Raw genomic sequence first — 21,158 nt, forward strand, 5'->3', positions numbered from 1 at the left:
GTATAGTTTCTTTTCCATTGAGCAATTGTGTCCACAGGTCACAATCCTCCTGTGCAAGCCCGTTGAGAGTACTGCTGTGCTTTTGTGCTACTCTTCTTAATTTCAATAAAGTCTTTACAGGAGCAAGTCTTACTAAAAAAAATTGAACTTCTTTGAATATAGAAAGCAAGGGGTTTTGTTTTGTTGCTGTGGTTAGGTCCTTTTCTAACATTTTATTCAGGAAATGCAATCTAAAAGGCAATGTGGACTTACTACATATTAAAAATAGAGCATAAATTATTGTTAGGCACACTAGAGAAAGGAACAAATGTAATGTTGGAAATGTGAGCTGTAATAATATGAGAGGTACATTCTGCAGTATGTACATGACTTTGTAAAATAATTGTCCATCTTTCCTTAAGCACTATGATGTAAGCATTTTGAGGAGAGGTTAAGCAAATTATTGCTTTAAGTGGGTGGAATCAATGGGCCACAACTAAAAGCAACCCTTTGCCTTTCATACCAGACGTGTCCCCATTGTCAGCAACTGCTGGAGAAGTAACAGGGCGACACTCTGCCCTCCCAGGTGGAAGCAATGTGACAGGTGGCCACAGTAGGAATGGCTCGGCTCGGTCCCAGTAATCAAAGATAATAAATCTTGCTCTGCTGCCTGTTAGTTAATGATTCATGTTTTATTCAATAATGGGAGAAAATAAACAATATGAGGTTTCTTGTTGACCAACCAATTGTGATGTCTGACATATTTAGAGAACATATGTAGACATTAGTTCTGATTATTTCCTAAAAAATAAAGCAGCATTGTAGCTGATGCCATCTATTTTTTTTTTAAAAAAACCCTCCCTAATGCTTGGCATTGTACTGCTGGAAAGGTAATTTCTGGAGCATGAGCACTGTTGATGTTAGAGCTATTGTATAGTGAATAAAAAAGATTAGACCCTGCTTTTCTGAGACCTTTGTGTCAGAGAACATAGTTGGTGCAGTTGGCAAACTTGGTAACTCTTTTCCATTGAATTATACTAGCTTTGCCCAGCCACGCGTTGCTGTGGCATTGTCTGATGCTGTTGGTGAGAACTTGTTGAGGCTGGATGGCTATCTGTCAGGAGTGCTTGGATTGTGTCCTCCTGCGTGGTAGAAGGAAGTTGATCTGGATGATCCTTAGGGATCACTCCAAACCTTAGGATTGTATGATGATGATGTTGTTATTATTACTATTATTATTATTATTATTAGTAGTAGTAGTAGTAGTAGTATTGAGAGGCTGGGTGGCCATCTGTTGGGAGTGCTTGGATTGTGTCCTGCATGGCAGAATTGGGTTGGACTGGATGACCTTTAGGGGTGTCTCCTAACTGTCTGATTGTATGATTCGATGTGTATTATTATTGTGCAGATATTGGATGGCCATCTGTGAGGAGTGGTTGGATTGTGTCCTCCTGTATAACATAAGGAAGTTGAACTGGATGATCCTTAGGGGTATCTGCTAACCTTAGGATTGTATTATTATTTAGTATTATTATTATTATTATTGAGAGGCTGGGTGGCCATCTGTTGGGCTGAGTAGGTTGCTAGGAGACCAATTGGGCGGAGCTTAGCCTTCTAACTGGCAGCAATTGGATAAAAACAATTATTCCTCTCCCTCTAATTAGGACTTTATTTTTCTTTCCTTTTTGTTGTATGAACGTAGAGGCATGGAGGAGGGGTTGTGTTGCCAAGTTTAGTGTTTCTGGGATGTGTAGTTTTGTTGTTTTGTCCTAGGCCGAAATTTCATTACCCTTTTATATATATAGAAAAAGTGTTTCAGAAAATACACAGAGGTTTCCAGTTCTAGGTACAAGCTTCCCTAAAAAAGACTCCTGCAGTGCTGTCCAGGTCTCATAGAGCAGATGAGGGTTTCAAGAAAAGGAGACACAGGTAAAATTTCCATATTCTAAATGTTTGTGACGCTCAAATAATAAAAAGGGGGAAATACAATTTTCCTTTCCCTGAAGTTTTGGTAAGTAGAGTAAGGAGGGGAGTTCTAACACTTGGTTTGTTGTAGGAAAGCTTCAAATCAACAGCATCTTAAAATTCATCTGCAACTAGTTAAAATAACTTGAATTTAGTTTATCTTGTGGGTATGTGTTTTTAAATAGAACTACCCATTTAGCAGTCACCTTGAGCAACCCTATATGGGAGTAAATCCCATTGAACACATGGGGGCTTATTTCTCATTAAACATGTGGAAGATTCCTTTGTTAGGTCCAATAGCACAATCAATAGCATTTTTCTTTAGTTTGTCTGAAACAGTATTGTTAGAAAATATATTCTTCAGATATATTCATAGCCATTTAATGAATTGAACCCATGTGACTGGAGACTTTGTGTGACTCAAACATCTTCATGGCCCTTTTCGATTTCTCTGTGTATATTTGACATAGTGCTATTAATAACAAATTATTATTGGCCAGCCAAATGCATTTTACAATTATTCTAAATAAAGGCCCCTTTATTTTGTGCTAAAAGGAAGGAAAAGTGTGATCCAGTATTGTTTTAATCTCCTCAGCCCCTCCATTTTGTTTAAAGGTTGCATGTGTACATAAGCAAATGTGTATGCAATGGGTTTTTGGAAGCAAATTGTCCTTTAGGCATAGGAGAACCCTTTCCATCCTGAGTCCCTTCGGGGAGAGAGGTGCGGGTTAGAAATATATTATTATTATTATTATTATTATTATTATTATTATTATTATTATTATTATTATTATTATGTTCAAAGAAGATACTTTATGATCCTAAAATGGACTGGGGCAGACTGAGGTGTGTTGAGTCAATACAAAAATCATGTGCAAAACACAATGGGGCGCGAGGAACAGCCCTCTAAAATCCAGTGCTGTCCCCATCCCATGGCATTTGGCACTCAATTTTATGAAATGCAGGACTTTATTAAATGGAGTTCTGGCTTCATTTCTATGTTCTTTAGAAATGAAGCCCCACAAGAGTCAAACAGAGGCCATCACATGATGTAAGGGCATTTTCAGTGGGGTTCCGTTTCTGCAGCGCAGGAAAACGGAGACAGAAGTCTGTCTTTAGGAGTCAGGTGTTACCTAACTCTAAACCTGAGAAAGTGGGGGAAAGCAGTTAAAAACCAGGGAAAGGATGTGAGATTGCTGGCCATCCCAGAAGATGGAAAAAGATGGTAGGGAATGGGGTAAGATAGTTCCCTCCGATTTCCCCTGCTTTCCTTCTACTAGTCTGACGAAGTCCGCAGTCGTTGTAAGAATGCTTAGATTTTGTCCCCTGTGTTTTCCTGATAATGACAGTATTCACCGACCTTTTTTGTATTGCCACTTTCCTTGCTTGCACCCTGGAACTTCACCTCAAATTCTACCTCCAGTATATTTACAGTCAGCTATTTGGAACTTGAGCAGGTTGGTTCCCTTGCAGTCAGAGGCAGTTCAACCACTAGGCCAACTAGGCAGTTGCCTGTGGCGCCATCTTGTTGGGGGCGCCATCGAGGCAACTCCTGTCTCCTGCAGCCTGCCTCCTCAAGGTATTGAACTGCTTTTTCTGTTGATTTGTTGTAAAACATGATGTTTTAGTGCTTAATTTGTAAAATCTTAATGTAATTTGATGTTTAATAGGCTTTTCCTTAATCCCTCCTTATTATCAAACATTTTCGCTTATCCAATGCTTTTATTTTTCAGTGATTGGTTTTGGGGGGGGGGGGGGCGCCAAAATTCTGTTCGCCTACACTTGAAAAATACCTAGGGCTGGCGCTGCTTGCAGTCACCCATTTTCTTCCACATTGATGCTCCCAATATTCCTGAAAGTCAAATATAAAGAAAAAAATTGTCACAAAGGTACAATATTGTATATTGGTATTAACTAGGTACAATATTGTATATTGGTATTAAAAGTGCAATTTCAGTCTAAAAAAGCTTAATCCTAAAATAACAGAATTCAGAGTGACAAAATAATTGTTATATTGGTGTAAAATGAGCAGATGGGATGTAATTATTTATTAAATGGAAAATAATGTATTAATTAAATTAGTATGGAAGGGATAAAATTTAACACACTACTTTCTGGTCCAAATGTGATGTTTTATGCCTTCAAATCATTTCTGACTTAGGTTTGCCCTAATCTTAGGATTCTTCTTGGCAAAATTTGTTCTGAGGGGTTTTGCACTTCCTTTTCCCCAAGACAGAGAATGAGACCTCTCCAGTCCCCAATATGTTTCCATTGGCAACATGGTCCAGTGCTCAAACCATTACATGACACTGGTTCTGTATGAGTGTTTCTACACATCAGAAAATATGCATTGGAGTTTAAACCTCCGGTTCCCTGTACATTTGCTGTCCACATTGGTTGGGGGGGGGGGGGCTCTGCCCTCCTTCACCCCCTTTTCTGGCTGTAATAGTTGGTGGGGGGAGCTCCTTTTCAAGCCTGGAGGATTCTAAGGACTCAGTTTTTTGTCTAATTATTGTGATGAGGTTCTGGAGAAGAGAAGGGGGAAATCCACTTCCAGAGCTTCATGAGTTATTTAGATGCAAAACTGAGCCCTTAGAAGCCTCCAGGCTGGGTAAGGACCCTTTTAAAAACTTTTAAAGCCAGGAAAGTGGACGGGGGAGGAGAGGCTGGCTCTGCCCTACCTCCTCTGTGGGCTGCTTGAGCCCGCAAAAGGTGGGATCACTGTGGAGACTGCCGCTGAGTCATGGATGGCGATCTCAGGAGCAGTATGTACAGGCCCCACACCTCCAGAGATGTGGATCTTACTGAAAGGGCAGATCTTTGGGGGTCTTTTTAAAAAAACTGAATAAACCTGGATTTAAACTATTGTTTGGACACCTCATGATAATGTACCTGCTACACTACATTTTAGGCCTAAATGTATCATACACGCTAGGTAAAATTGGGAAAGACTTTGTACTTTTTCTGACAACTGTATAAAGCTTCTAAGTTGTGTGCAGTTCTGGCAACTATACACCCCTTGTCATTTTTCAATATGGTTTTAAAAATGCTATAAGATAAAGTAAGAAAGATAGCATTACATTTTTACACTAGTTAAAAGAATTCATACTTTATGATAGTGTTTTGGATATTTTTTCTAACTAAGTTTTGCATTCATGTCAGTTTACATATATAGTAGAGTCTCATCCAAGCCTCTGGATTATCCAAGCCATTTTTGTAGTAAATGTTTTCAATATATCATGATATTTTGGTGCTAAATTCGTAAATACAGTAATTACAACATAACATTACTGCCTATTGAACTACTTTTTCTGTCAAATTTGTTGTATAACATGATGTTTTTGTGCTTAATTTGTAAAATCATAACCTAATTTGATGTTTAATAGGCTTTTCCTTAATCCCTCCTTATTATCCAAGATATTTGCTTATCCAAGCTTCCGCCGGCCCGTTTAACTTGGATAAGTGAGACTCTACTGTATATGTAAATTTACTCTTCACTGGGCTTAGACAAAGACCTCTCTCTACTAGACATTTTTTTTGTCTACTTATCTACACATGGATGTATTTGTCATACACCAGCAATCTTTTTAATGTTGTTAACAACAACCACTGAAGCCTTCATTTTTAGCTCCATTGCCATGTTGGCATATTTTTAATTTCTGTTACATTTCATATTATCCATCTCACCCACACTTTGTATGTGTTTACTATTGAGGCTGTTCTCTGTACATCCAAAAAGGTAGGTGATGGTCTGAGAAAGCTTATGGTGAAATAAATTGGTTAATCTTCAAGGTGCTATAAGACTCCTTTTTTGGTTCATACAGACTAATGCAGATATTGCTAGGTAAATAGTCATAGAAAAATGTTATGCAACATCATCTAGAATATTTTTAGGGATACCACTTAACTCAGTCTAATTTTACCTGACATTGGCCACTGGATGTCATGATTGCACTGCAAAAATATGATGGAAAGGAAGATTATAAATTTGTAAGGGCAGTGGAATTCATAAACAATGCATCCATGTATATTTTTCATATTTCTGCCTGCAGGAATTCATTTCTTCGGTTTGGATTCTGTAGTGCAATATTTTTTAGAAAAGTCTATGAAGTGAGTCAGTAGCTAACTCTTGTTCATAGAGTCTGCTTTCTGTATAAATGTAGAGCATATCCAATAGTAATGTTGCCAGTAATTCTCACAGCAAAGTATGTGTATGATTCTCGGAAGGTATTTTGATAGATGTTACAGAAAATTGTGCAAGATTAGTGTTACCCTTAGTCCTAATATTGTAAGAAGATGGTTTACAGGGTTGTCCTCTAAATGCCTAAAATAAAGATGTAGTAGCAGAAAGATGGCAGTCTTGCATCCACCCAATCAGAATTTCAAATGTAATGTGACGATGTTGAATGCAATGACACTGTATGGTTGTGTAAAGGAGGAAGGGGTATTTCAGATCACCTCGTTGCCTGTTTTTCAGCTATGTGGATAGGTACTACAGTTGTACTGGTGTTCTGAATCGAACTGTAATCTTGAAATCATATTAGCTGCTTCATTTTTGGATCATTTGATTTTCAAATGATCATTAAGGGATGTAGTGACACTCATCAAAGCTAAGAGAAATTATCGCTATCTAAAATATCACCAATAGCAAAGTCAGGCCTAGAAATAATCTCAAAATGTGATCTTAAGAGTCTTTCATTCTATCAATACCATGATTTCATTTTAACTGGAATCGTTGTATTACATGGGATTGTGGGATTTGTAGTTTGATAGACCTCTTTGACTGATAATTCTATATATGCCTTCCTAACCTGAAAATTCCAGGAATTTATAAGGTGCAGCCATGGCAGTTAAAGTGGAATCATAGTACTATAATTATGACTTACTAAAGGGTCCTTTGTCTTTCTTCAACCTCATGTAGAGCAGGAAGTAGCACTATGATTTAATTGTTCATTACACTGTTTAAACAATCTGTTTTTTTTTACTTGAACTATCATTTAATGCTTTTTGAAAAAATTAAATAGTTTCTTAACTTGTATCTTGTTTTTTAAATTTTTGTTACCTACACTGGGTCCTGTTAGAGAAAAACTATAATGATTTAATGCTTCTGAGAGCCATATATGTTGGTAGGAATTCAAACACTGCTGGGATTCAAACATTGGTGTCTCGAATCCCTAGTTCAGGTCTCAAACCATTAAATTACTGGTACATCTGAGGAAATCTTGGCTGTATAGCAAAAGGGCATAGTCCTTCAGCACCATACCTCTTCGCACAGGATTGATTTTGGAGTAGAAAATGTTCTATCTTTTCATGAGATGAAGTTTTATGTGTGATTTGAGAGCATTTCAATTCCTGTGTGTACTTTTGCAAAGATATTAGAAATCTGTTGAAAAATTCTCAACATCTTGAAAACTGTCTTTTTGTTTTTTATTCCTTTTACAGCCAAAGTATGCTTTGAACCACTTTAATCGAAAGTTGTCTTTAGAGCCTAAGGTGTCTGTCAATGCTAGAATTGTAGTAGTTGGTGCATCAAATGTTGGGATCTCCTTCTTGGAAACACTGATTTTTTGGTAAGTTTTTCATTTTTGTATCATTTTTTAAAAAATAGGGTTAATTTAAATAGAGAATTGATTATTTCTTACATTTGCTGTACTTTAGTCCACACCAGTTTTAATTTGCAGATTTTTCCCTGACCAAAGGCTCCATGGGCATATTGGCATAGTCACTAGAGTGCTGACTTCTGCTAGTCCACCCCAATATTATGGGCAACTCAGATTAATTCCACACTGTAGACAGCAAACCGCTTTAGATAAACTTTTATTCCTGACTACAAGTTCCAGCAGTTTTACTTCCCAAAGGTCAGTATCCCTGGGTTCAGTATTCTCTGATAAGATTTCTTTTTTCATATGAGCCATAGTAAGGATTCTTTTATTAATATATTTAGTGTGCCATGAAGCTGTTCTCTTCCCTTATACCTCTGCTACTGGATTGGAATTTGTGGCCATAATCCAATTCAGTGGTTTCTTTTTCTAGTCTTCTTTTGTAATGTCATTGTTCAAGGACTACAACTTGTAAATCCCTTACTATATGCCTAGGAAACTTGCTCTCCAACTGGTTTTTGGGTATTGCCATTTCTAATGTCAGATTGGTGCGCATTTATTCTCTTGCATAGAGAGCGTCCTATTTAACCAAGGGAACTTCTGGTATAGGATGGCATATATAACACTGGAGGAAGAGCAAGTACCCCCTATACTCATGTATAAGTCTAGAAAGTCAAAATATCAATAAAAAAAAGATGGGTTGATTTATCCACGGGTCAACGCGAGCACTGTAACCTAAGCTTTATAAAAAAGAAAGAATAAAGAAACCAAGCCCTTCTTTTAATGGAATGGCAAAAGGAAAGAGCTTAGTCCATCCCGAGATAACCTAAAAGAAGCACTGGCTCCCTCTACTCTCTCCTACAGCACTGTTTTTGGCCTTTTTGAATGTTTAGGTAGGGAAGTGGCAGTGGTGGCCAAGAGTGGTTGGCCCCCTGAGATAGCATTGGCACTTTCCCCTCTCCACAGAATGACTTTGATATAACAACAGGTGATATCAAAAGACATAATGTTGGCCCTAAAACTTGCGCTTGACTTAAAGATGAGATTGACTTATACATGAGTATATAGTGTAAATGTACCTCTAATACGATATTATTGAGCCCTGTAATATTGCAAGCAGAGTATATGTGGGGACAGAATTAGTACCTGGGTTTGTGGGAGAGTCTTTTGCTTACATTGCAATCCATGCTATGCATTCTGTTGTAAGTGAGTAGTTATTTAAGATTTAGAAGCACTCTGTATGCCAAGAAAGGCCTGCTTCCCAAAGCTTATGAGAGGGCTAGGTTATTTTCTTGTATGGGTTGTAGCTTGCTCATGATGTGCTTGAGTGGTCTCAGCTGGGGACTGTAGGTGACTATGCAAGTGTTCTGTCATTTGTGTTTATGGTTTGTCTTGTATTTGATGGTTCCTGAGTATTGTTTCTTCACCTCTTTTGGTGGGCTAGTTTCTTGACCTCCTTAAATGGGTATTTTAGTTTGAAGAATGCCTGCTGCAAATCCAAAAGTTTTGAGCATCTGTCTTGTGGTTAAATTGGAGTTGCCTAGAAACAATAGATCTGTAGTGCACCCTGACTGAAAACTGGATGCATGTTAAGTATGTGTAGCTGTTAGTGGGTTTTCTACATAGTGTGGTGCTTAAAAGTCTATTGTTCATTAGCATAGTGCTGTCAAGAAAGTGATGCCATCCGCAGCCTCTGAAATAATCCTGACATTATTCTATGACAAGCTGACAAAAGGGGAGCTGTGGTCATTGTGAACAAGTCATGCTACATGCAGGAGATTGAGAGACAATGTTCCAATGCCACATTGTAGAGAATCCTCTCTAACGATGCCATCGATTAATATTTGAAGGAACTACACAAATTACTTTGAGAATTTTCCATAGATGTACAGAACCAAATCCAAATGAACACATCCCAGGAACTCAAACCAAACCTCTTCTCTCTACTACCTAGAATACCCAGACCTTATGCCTCAAATGGACATACGTGGACTCAGTTCTCAGACCACTTTCCATCCGTACCATGCTCTATCAAAAACTCACTGATGACTATATATACTTATATGCCCTTGGTTTACACTCGGAACACACTACCTTTCTTCTTTTTCTTGGCTTAGGCAATCCCTCGTAGCCCGAGGATGATGGCCCTCCAAGTGTAGTGTCTTGGTGGTGGATGTGTAGGTGGCTGTGGAGATCTATTCTTGACCTGCATGTTCTTCCGCATTGAAGACATCGGTTTTCAGATGGAAGGCGGTCCTGGTCAGGGTTGCCCTTCCTCTTGGCACATTTCTCCCTTAAGCCCTCCATTCGTTCCTCTTCGAATTCTGTAGCACTGTTGGTCACAGCCAGAGGCGGTCCAACCATAAGGCGAAATAGGCATTTGCCTGTGGCGCCATCGTCCCAGGGGCACCATCATCCTGGGAGGAGGGCACCACTCTCCACCTCCTTCTCTTTCGGGCCTTCCAGCGGCTGCGCTGGGCCTTCCGGCCAGCGCAGACCCACCTTTGCACCACGCAAGCCCACCTTTGGGGCCTTCAGAGATTGTGAGGTCTGTAGGAACTTGGAAGCTAGGTATGTGGGGTTTATATATCTGTAGAAGGTCCAGGGTGGGAGAAAGAACTTTTCTTTGAAGCAGGTGTGAATGTTGTAATTAATCACCTTGATTAGCATTTAATGGCCCTGTGGCTTCAAGGCCTGGCTTCTTCTTGCCTGGGAGAATCTTTTTTTGGGAGGAGTTAGCTGTCCCTGATTGTTTACTGTCTGGATTTCTTCTGTTTTCAGAGTGTTGTTCTTTATTTATTGTCCTGATTTTAGAGGGTTTTTTTTTAATACTGAGGGCTATCTGGGTTATCTAAGTCCACACTGCCCTATATCCCTGTTCAATGTTTAGTGCTAAATTTGCAAATATAGTAATTCCTACATAACATTACCATGTATTGAACTGCTTTTTCTATTGATTTGTTGTAAAACATGATGTTTTGGTGCTTAATTTTTAAAATCATAATGTAATTTGATGTTTTATAGGCTTTTCCTTTATACTTCCTTATTATCCAACATTTTCGCTTATCCAACGCTTTTATTTTTCAGTGATTGGTTTGGGGGGGCGCCAAAATTCTGTTCGCCTACACTTGAAAAATACCTAGGGCCGGCTCTGGTCACAGCTGATCTCCAGTTAGAGTGCTCAAGTACCAGGCCTTCCCAGTTCTGTGTCTATGTCACAGTATTTAATGTTGTCTTTAAGCCCATCATTAAATCTCTTTTCCTATCCACCAATATTACATTTCCTGTTCTTGAGTTGGGAGTATAGTAACTGCTTTGGGAGACGGTGATCAGGCATTCAGACAACGTGGCCAGTCCAGCGGAGTTGATGGTATAGGAGCATCGTTTCAGTGCTGGTGGTCTTTGCTTCTTCCAGCATGCTGACATTTGTCCACCTGTCTTCCCAAGAGATTTGCAGGATTTTTCGGAGGCAGGGCTGATGGAATCTTTCCAGGAGTTGAGTGCGACGTCTGTAGACAATCCATGTTTCGCAGGCATATAGCTGGGTTGGGAAGACAATAGCTTTATAAACAAGCATCTTGGTATACCAAAGGATGTCCCGATCCTCAAACACTCTCTGCTTCATTCAGAGAAATGCTGCACTTGCAGAATTAAGATGGTGTTGTCTTTCAGTGTCATTGTTGACTTTTGTGGAGAGGTAGTTGCCAAAGTAGTGGAAATGGTCAACATTTTCTAATGTTATACCATTAAGCTGTATTTCTGGCATTGCAGAGGGATTGGCTAGTGACTGCTAGAACAGCACTTTGGTTTTCCCGATGTTCAACGAGAGGCCAAGCTTCTCATATGCTCCTGCAAATGTGTTTAGAGTGGCTTGTAGATCTTTTTCTAAATGCACACAGACTATGTTATCACCAGCATATTGGAGTTCTGTAACAGTTGTTGGTATGTAACCTTGGTATGGCTTTCAGTCTCCTGAGGTTAAATAGCTTGCCATCTGTCTGATAGATGATTTCCACTCTGGTGGGAAGCTTCCCATCAACAAGATGAAGTATCGTAGCAATGAAGATGGAAAATAAGGTTGGGGCAATAACACATCCCTGTTTGACACCTGATTCCACCTTAAACGGGTCATTTGTTGTACAAGACTGTTGCCATCATGTCATCTTGGAGGAACTGCAGGATGTTTACAAATTTGTCAGGGCACCTGATGTTTTGGAGGATGGTCCAGAGAGCACTGCGATTCACTGTGTTGAATGCCTTTGCAAGGTCAATGAATGACATGTACATAACACACAAACCTATTTGTTACCAGCTAACAAATTTGTTACCAGCTAAGCCCTCCAATACAACCACATCTGTTCAGACCACAAGTCAAATACTTAGGACTCTTCAATTTATTACAGCACATATGCAGGAATGTGTGGTAAAAATGTATTGTATTGCCATTTATATGCTGTGGATATAGAGTATTCTTTGTAAAGGAAAACCCCTTTTGTTTGACAGTGGTTTCTACACTATGGTTAGACTGTCCCAAACTCTTGGTGGTTTGGTTTGAAATTCTTGATCCCCTGAGATCTATGATAGTTCAACAAATAAAGCCTTTAAAGCTTTCCTTGCATGTGAGTGAAAATTAAAAGAGTTAATTGCAACTTCCATTAATTGGGATATGCCAGGAAATGGAGGAATGCTGGTGAACTTGGAAAGGTTGGGTGGTATATGGACTGTGATTTTACTGTAAATACCCGTAATCTTGAAGTTAGAAAAGACAGCGAACACAAGAGCAATTTATTAAATTTTGGTACTTATTTACTGGCCCTTGCTAAAAATATATTGGACTGAAGTTGTAAAAAGACTATGTGGTAATTATGAGTGAGCTGTCTTTTGGGAATGAAGAGCATGATATCATTGCATTCTGAATGGACAGTTAATTACTTCTTTAACTTCTAGATAGCTAGCTAGATCTGTTTATTGATTAGTTCACTAACCATATCAGCAATAAAAGACAAAATAGAAATACAAACAAGTAGACACTCATCACTATGATAAAACTCCTGTAATAGTTAACTAAAATAAATTAAAACACTATAAAACTTGATTAAATAATAAATTTGGTAAAATGCTATTTTGATTGACATTTATTGCATGTCATTGTTTTGTAATTTTCAATCATTTTAAAACAATATATTTATTGTTCTAATAATATATATTTGTCCCTGTTCAAACCTGCCAGAATTTAAAATTTCCACAGGAAATACCAGGTTGACCACCTCCTTACTCTCCTTTCATAGACAACCAAAGGTCATTTTAAGCAGGCTTTGAGTTCTCTGTTTCCTATAAAATATAAGAATTCCTATTCTGTTGGCTCTTGTTTACTCTTTTATTGCCAAGCCTAGATTAGTTGTTGTGTTACCAGTTGGGGGACAAGTACTTTCCCAATCTTCCATCCCCTCCTCAAAGTATTTTTGTTTTATGAGGTGTGTGTGTGAGTGGGGGGGGGGGGGGGAGTATGTAGCAATGAAGGGTGCTGAACCTTCCATGGCTGTACCTTTTTTCTGTGCTTGGTCACCTTAGACATTTTCCCCATGCCAGCTCACCTCCAATATCACAGCCAGATGAACATCTGCAACAAGGAATATCAGGGTGTTTAGTTTCCCAACTTTATGATATGTAAAATGCCAATTTCTTCATATTTGGTGTGCTCTGGGCAAAACAAATACTTAATCTGGACCTTTTAATGTATGTTAGTTTTCAAAACTCCCACCGCATTCCAGTATCACACTTTGTTTCATTTGAAAAAATGTCATAATATTGCCACACATTTCCCTTTCCCCATAAAATTCATATACATTATGAACAGTCCCCTAATGGGAGCTCTGTGTATAGCTGTAATACCAAAAATTACACAAGCGAGGCCCAAAATTTGGATGAACAATCCCCGGCTCTTGTAATTTAGAAGAGGGAGGTAAGGATTTAAATTTTATCCCTTTTTTCCTGTCCAACTCTCTCTTCAATCATTCAACTTAGGAAAAAGATCATTTTTAAGCTAGAGCCCGTTACCTAATAAAGCTTTGTGTCTATTTTCCTATGTATTTTTGCTAAAGGTCAGAGTAGAGCTGCTAAAAACACTAAAGAGTATTATAATTCCAAATAAGGGCTGTACAATTATGAATAAAACCAGGAGGGAAATCTGCTTTTGAAATATGCCAGAAGAAAAAGCTAAACTTTGTATATCCTCTACATATTTGTGATTTAAGCTGTACAATACTATTCATGAAGGCCAGAAGCTAAGGATGTTTTTGCATGGCTGTGTAAGCATACTAAATATATATTCCTAAATTAACATAGGATACTTTAGGGTCATATGTGTACTATTTACATGTTGTGAAGCCCAGATTTATCTCCTTTTGTGGAGAGAAAAGGCTGGGTACAAATAAACATAATAACAATAATAACTGCTATGTATTCAGTTGGGTTTACTTCCTTTGTATGTTGACAGTGTTTCTATGCTGACATATAGGAAAGTTGAAAAAATGTTTTGCAAAGTAGTCGGGAATGTTGTAACTTTGCAGCTGTGATGATCAGTTTTACGTCACAAGTAAAGTTACATAAGGCACAACAATTGTGGTTCAAAAACGAACATTAGTACCAGACCGCTTTTTTATTTTCTTCTTTGTTCCATGTCCTGTTTCACCTTCAAACTTTCAGTTTCAAATATTCTTGACTTTACCTTTTCTTTACAAAAAACAAGCAAATATGTATTGTCTTTTCTTCCCCTTGCCACTACTCATAGGTTAGCTGGGAATTATTTCTATGTTCCTAAAAGCAAAATAATAACAATGGCTCCCAATTCTTCCTCGAGCATTCAGCATGTCCCTCAGGACCCTTCGACACAGCTGAATAAAATCCCACATTATCTGCTTTGAACTGGAATATGGGCTCAGGTAACTCAGTGTGGGCTCAGGTAACCCAGTTCAAAGCATATATTGTGGGATTTTCTGCCTTGATATTCTGGTTTATATGGCTGTGTGGAAGGGCCCTCTGATCCCAATTGCACCATGCAGTCTTTTATGCAAACAGAAGCTGTGAGAAGAGCCTGCCTGGACCATAACAAGGAGTTATTCTTGTGGAATCATAAGAAGAGCCAATGCTCTATTGTTGGAATTTTGGACAGTGCAAGATACTACATGTCTGAGAGTATAAATGAAAACCATCTTTACCCTTATAAAGCAAGATTAATTCTAACAAATAGTGTCAAAGTCTTTTTCTTGCCATTTTCCACTATCCCATTTTTTTCCACCAACCTATTCCTCGGTTTACCCACCAATGGGCAAAAATGTGGTCCGAACAATAAATATAGAAGAATGGGAAGAACTCTGGAAGAAACTACTCAAATTTACAAGAATTTATACCATCAAAGACTTTTTACATAAAATGATATATAGATGGTTTATAACTCCAGAAAAGCTATCAAAGATGTATAAAAGATCTGACCTATGTTGGAAGTGTAAGCAAAAAAATCGAACTTTCGACCATTTGTGATGGACTTGCCAAAGAGCAAAGAAATTCTGGATAACTATGCATAGATCTATTGAAATTATTTTAAAGATTTAAAGCCCACTGAAACTAGAAAATTTTTATTGGGATGGTTAAATAAATATTAAAACAACAGGAAGGAATTTTTCTTTACATGACAACAACAGCTAGAATTGATTATGCAAAATTATGGAAACAGCAAAATATACCAACATCAGAAGATTGGATTACAAAAGTTTTTGAGATGGCTGATGGCAAACTCATGACACTCTTAAACCATAAAGTTCTTTAGAGCAGAGATGGACAAAATGCAGTACTGGAGTAGCAGGAGCTCCACAACCTCAAAGGTTTTTTTTTTTTTTTGCAGCCTTCAGGTTCTCTAGATCTCCTGTCCTTTTTCAGGCTCTCAAAATGAATTGTTTCTTCTGGAAGGCCCCCAGGAGTGACAACTTACCTCAATGATGCAAGATATCTTACCCTCATAATCAGGCGACAGCAACAGAAACTCATCCATTAAGCCTGACCAGATAAAATGCATGTGAGACAGACCTACTGAAGCATTCTGTCAACATGATGTCCAAGAATCCTGATCAGATGGAACCGTTGACACTTCTCTAGTCATTCCAAAAATGACCACCAAATACTGAGTGGATGTGAGCAACAGTTTCCACAATGGAATCTTCAAATGAGAGAAAGAAAGGGGACATTTATTTTCCATCTTGTGTTTAGGATGATGTAATCAGGGTCTGATGTACTTTAGATCATAGAAAGATAACTTTGGGGGACTCAGTAAATTATCAACATTAGAGGATTTCGCTCTGGGGATCTGACTTGGGATTATCAATATAATTGTTGGCGTGTACTGCTCAGTCTCTATATTTTAGTTTCTTAACAACTTTACCTCTGAATAGTGTACCTCTGAACTTTCTCATGGCTCTGGGAAGCTGGAACAATCACTTGTGAATACTGATTAGGAAAAGGTTAGCCCTGTAGAATAAACATCTAAGTTATTAAGTTTATTACTACTACTAGGAAAGCATGGGCATTCAAATATGCCGGTACCACTCAGAGTGGACAGCAGTTTGCTTGCATGCATATATTTCTTTTAGACCCTGATTTTCTGAGGTTAGAAATAAATTAATGGATTTTCTCTTCTCCTTCCTTTGGGCCTGTTTAGCAGCCTAAAATGGCTTAGAAATCGTATGCTTCTAAAGCCCTACTTGTGAAAGAACAGCTAAAAGTCCTGTTATCTGGTAGCCCAGTATTACACAATATCCTGCACAGCTGTCTTGCTTGGCAGTAGCTAGCATAATGCTTGCTGTTTAATTAGGCTTTTTATCTTTACATTTGTCTGAGAATGTCAGGAGCTTTCCGTGTTGCCTGCCACTAATTAGTTGTCTAATTAAATAGTTAGTGCTTACTTGCTGATCACAGGGCGAACATGTAATGAATGTTTTAGTAATTGTTATTGTTTTATGCTATCTGCCTTTTGCCACATGATTTGGCTGAAATGTGTGCCCTTTTATCCACACTGAGGGAAATAATACCAAAGCGAAACAATGCAATGGTTTGTCATGTGCCTAGTATTACTGAAGCAAAATCGTCCGGACATTGTCTCCTTGCATCATTTAGAGCAAATGCGGAAGATCAATGCTGAGAAAGAGACAAATAGGGCATGTTCTATCTTGCCTTGTTGTAAAATCACAATTACAATAGATGGGGTTTGTGACAAATGTGAGACATACTCAGTTAAGAAAGATAGTGCCTCACGGGATTATTTATGGTAGTCATTTAACAGAATAATACATTAGTATAGATACACAACCATCTATGCCTGTATCCTGTATCCAATGTGCTTACTACAGTATATTACACCTGTCTTGCTATTAATACTATCTGGAAGACACTCAGGCCTGAGATCTACAGACTTTTAGTAGCATTTTTCATATTTATGTCCTACATTTACAGGACCTTACAGAGGACTTTCTGACAAGTTCCCACCGAGGTGTTGACGAGGCTCACACCTGTTTAGCTTCAGCAAGGCTATTACATTGGGTTGCTGTCAGTTTTCAGGGCTATATGGTCATGTTCCAGAAGCATTCTCTCCTGACGTTTTGTCCACATCTATGGCAGGCATCCTGAGAGGTTGTGAGGTCTGTTGGAAACTAGGCAAGTGGAGTTTATATATCTGTGGAATGTGGATAGTGAAAAGACTATTACATTTTGTGTCTTCAAATTATGTGATGGAATAGTTGCTTCTTATTAAGAAATGTAAGTTATGTGAATGCACACAAAATTTATGGTTTTAATAGTCCTGGAAAAATTGCTATTTTTGTAACTTATTCACCTTTTTTAGTTTATAAGCTATTTTCATGCAAAATAATAATCAGTTAAACATTTTGCTGGGGTGAAAACCATCTAAAAATGATGCTGGAAAGTGCCATGTGTTTCCTTTATCATGCCCCAGATAAATTGGCAACATGACCCTTTTTTATTTGAAAGCCAAGGATGTTGAGGCCTCCTTTTGTAGCTGCCCTCTAAAACCAGGCAATGAAACCCAATACCTTTTACTTATTTCCCTAGATACTCTAATCCCTCCTGCTTTTGCAAGTATCTTTGAGCTGTTCTTTTCCTCTTGTATCCACAGCAACAGGAATCCCTTCTGGAATTATTTGCTTCGATAATGCAGGTGCACTTGTTCAATGCTTGGTTGGGTTCAGCTCTTAACATGAAGCCTTTACTTTAAAAAAAAACCCTGAAGGGTGCATAGTATTCACCATTTTTTATATACGTTAAAAACAGAAGCTGATATGCACTGCCTCTGTTGCATCACTTCTTCTCTTTTTCACAATGGCAGGAAATGTATGACTTTTTGAATTATGCCTTTTGAGGAATTTAAATACAGAATTTATGAATCACAATTAGGTTAGTATAAACCATTGACATAATTATTCTCAAATCGTGTGCTGCAGGCAAACTGCTAGGGTGTCCCAACCAATGAATTGAAACGTTAAGCATTCTTCTGAGTTTGAACTGCTCACTCGAAGAGGACATCCCACAGAGCTCTACAAGATCCAATTGTCTCGCTTTACCTCCTTATCAATCAGTTTCCAATTAGAGTGATTAACTGGATTTATTCTTTGCATTGAAAATGTTTGATTGTTCCAATCAGATTATTCCGAGTTATGATAAAGCAGCACACTTAGAAAGATTCAGAAGATGCTCACAATTGTAGCTATGTACTCAGTATACCTCCTTCCAGTCTGGAAGCACTTTTGTAAATTGATCTGCAGGGGTGGCCTTGTCTTAAGATAAGGTAACACTTGGTCTTACAAACTATAACTCTGAAACTTTAAAAATGAGGTCACACAACAAATAAAATGTATAGTTATTCTTGAAATGTTAATCTGTCTTCAGTTTAACAGTAGAAATACATAAAAGTGCAAGATCCCCAGTTGAAAGAACATTATAATCAGAACTTACAAGGATATGAAAAACTGAGTTTTTCTAGCCCTTAAGAACTAGAAGTAGCATTTGTGTTGCTAATAAACTGAAAATGAAACAGAATTGAGAGAATACCTGCTAACAGTCATGGGGGAAAAAGAGAAATAGTGAAAGATATTGTTTGCTATATACCGTATACCTCTCTCGAGTTAAAGCAGGGATCCCCAAACTTTTTAAACAGACCGCCAATTCATGGTCCCTCAGACTGTTGAACGGTTGGGCTATAGTTTGAAAAAAATACCAATTCCTATGCACACTGCACATATCTTATTTGTAGTGCCAAAAAAATGAAAGAACAATACCTTGGAGGTCCTCATCCATGCCCAGGCCTTAGTTTGAGGGGCCTGAGTTAAAACGTTATATATGACTTTTACGTTTTGCACTTTACCTGTACAACTGTTCTGCAGGGAAGACCAGGCTAAGAGTGAGTACAAGGTCAAGGCCACATGGTATGTTCTGTGGCTCGTGAAGAACTAGAATTCACATATTCCAGGTCTTAGACCTTTTATCATTACAACATGCTCATTCCCATAAGTATATATAATATGAATATATTTTATTTAGCTACGCTTAATATTTAGTGAAAATGAAAGCCTTATCAAACTTGTTCTTTTAAACCTTTATTTTCTTTAACTAGTATACAATAGATATGATGTCCAATTTAAGGTAGGAGTCAATTCTGTGCCCTGGTGGCACAGTGTGTTAAAGCGCTGAGCCGCTGAACTTGTGGACCAAAAGGTCCCAGGTTCAAATCCCGGGAGCGGAAAGAGCGCCCGCTGTTAGCCCCAGCTCCTGCCAACCTAGCAGTTCGAAAACATGCAAATGTAAGTAGATCAATATGTACCACTCCTGCGGCAAGGTAACGGCGCTCCATGCAGTCATGCCGGCCACATGACCTTGGAGGTGTCTATGGACAACGGCAGCTGTTCGGCTTAGAAATGGAGATGAGCACCAACCCCCAGAGTCGGTCACGACTGGACTGAACATTGGGGAAACCTTTACCTTTTTTACAATTGATTTTGCATAGATACGCTTTTAAATTTATGCATTTTGGGTTTGTGTGCTCCAAACATATTACCTTAGCTCTTAATGAAGCAAAAATCAAATGTGTTGTGCATAGACATTTGTCAACTTGACTAAAGCTGAAGGGTTGTCCAGTACTCTTGTAACTGGACACTTCTACCTTTAGGGAGTGGATTTAGAGAAAGTGTAGAAAAATAAGTTCATTTCCTTTGTTCGTAATATTAATACCTGGAATCATCTACTGAAGCAGTGTATTAGGAGACCTGGGACAAATAGAAAGGAGGTCTTCACACAGCATATATTTAATCTGCTTCTCTAATATGAGATAGCCTCTAATGTGGATGGCTTTAAAAGAGGATTATATGTTTATAGAAGATATTACTGTCGGTGGCTACAAATAATGGTGGACATATATTCCTATACCAGAGGCAGGGTTTCTCTGCATATGAATTGCTGGGGAACATGAGAAGAATTTGTGAGTTTTCTGATTATTTTATTAAACCGCCACTAGAAAAAATGAAAATGTTATTAGTAGATAGTACATAGTTCCAATACTGCAATCGGAGTGGAGATACTGTGATTAAGATCTGTAGCATTCATTTCCTGCTTTTTTTCTCGCCATTGGCAACGGGTTGACCACTATATACAAAGATGTTGAGCTAAATAGTCCTTTGTTTTGATCCAGCATGGTTCTTCTTAGGCTCTTAAATGGTATTTAAGACCAAAATTTCCTCTTTCAGTTCTAAGCTACAGCATACATCAGGGTGGTTAAGGTTAGGCATTTGTATGATTTTTTTTTAAAGTAAAGGATCCTTCATACCAACATGGGTTGATCTCTAGGCTGCATTCTCTCTGCATAGAGATCAACCCATGTATTCCAGACCTCTGAAGATGTCTTTCCTATAGGATTACAAAGATCTGAAGGTAGCACTGGTATGAAGAATTGTCATTGAAACCCTTTTATCTCCTAGTGAAATTTAATGTTTTACAGTACATGATTATTTATTTTGCTTCTACGAAACCTCTTGGAGAAATGTCTTTTATATCTCAGTAAGCTTTTGTGCTAGCTTTTCATCTTATTGACTAGGACAAGCTTTCTGCCTTTTTGATGTTCAGTTTTCTTTCTGTTAACAGTACTGTACTCTTGAACATATCAATAATATCATAATGTTCTGTATCAGCATGGGAAAATGCTTCCTATTTTGTTTACTTGTCTTAGAAAGATCACGTTGCCCTTACAGATAGTCTACAGTAGTCACTAGTTCACTGTCCAATGCATTTGTCCAGAGCTTCAGAGCTATTATCCTGCATCTTTTCAAAAATATGTAAGCTTTCATCGCGTCAGACTGTTAAAAGATCCAGTCAGTGAACAGGTTGTTGTATTTTTCCTGTGGGCTGGTTTTCAGTGGATTGTCCTATATGATCACTTGCTCTGTTATTTATTCTTTCTTACTGTATATTCTGCAAATGAAATGGATCATTTTCCATTGGCAAAATGTTGTGTGGAAGAAGCTGTAACTATTATTTTTCTTTAATTTAATAATCAGCACTGTG

The 21,158-nt window shown here is 38.1% G+C and overlaps 1 protein-coding gene across 3 annotated transcripts in view; it reads left to right on the plus strand.

Moving 5' to 3' along the window:
* cfap61 (cilia and flagella associated protein 61) overlaps positions 1-21,158 on the plus strand; it is a 132,126-nt gene that overhangs the window by 63,422 nt on the left and 47,546 nt on the right. For all 3 annotated transcript variants that reach the window (XM_062977912.1, XM_008109085.3, XM_062977911.1), the window contains one exon: positions 7,387-7,514. In XM_062977912.1, the coding sequence (XP_062833982.1) occupies positions 7,387-7,514 (128 nt within the window). The remainder of the gene's footprint in view (positions 1-7,386; positions 7,515-21,158) is intronic.

The sequence above is a fragment of the Anolis carolinensis genome, chromosome 4 (genome assembly GCF_035594765.1).
Source record: "Anolis carolinensis isolate JA03-04 chromosome 4, rAnoCar3.1.pri, whole genome shotgun sequence".
Classification (NCBI taxonomy): domain Eukaryota; kingdom Metazoa; phylum Chordata; class Lepidosauria; order Squamata; family Dactyloidae; genus Anolis; species Anolis carolinensis.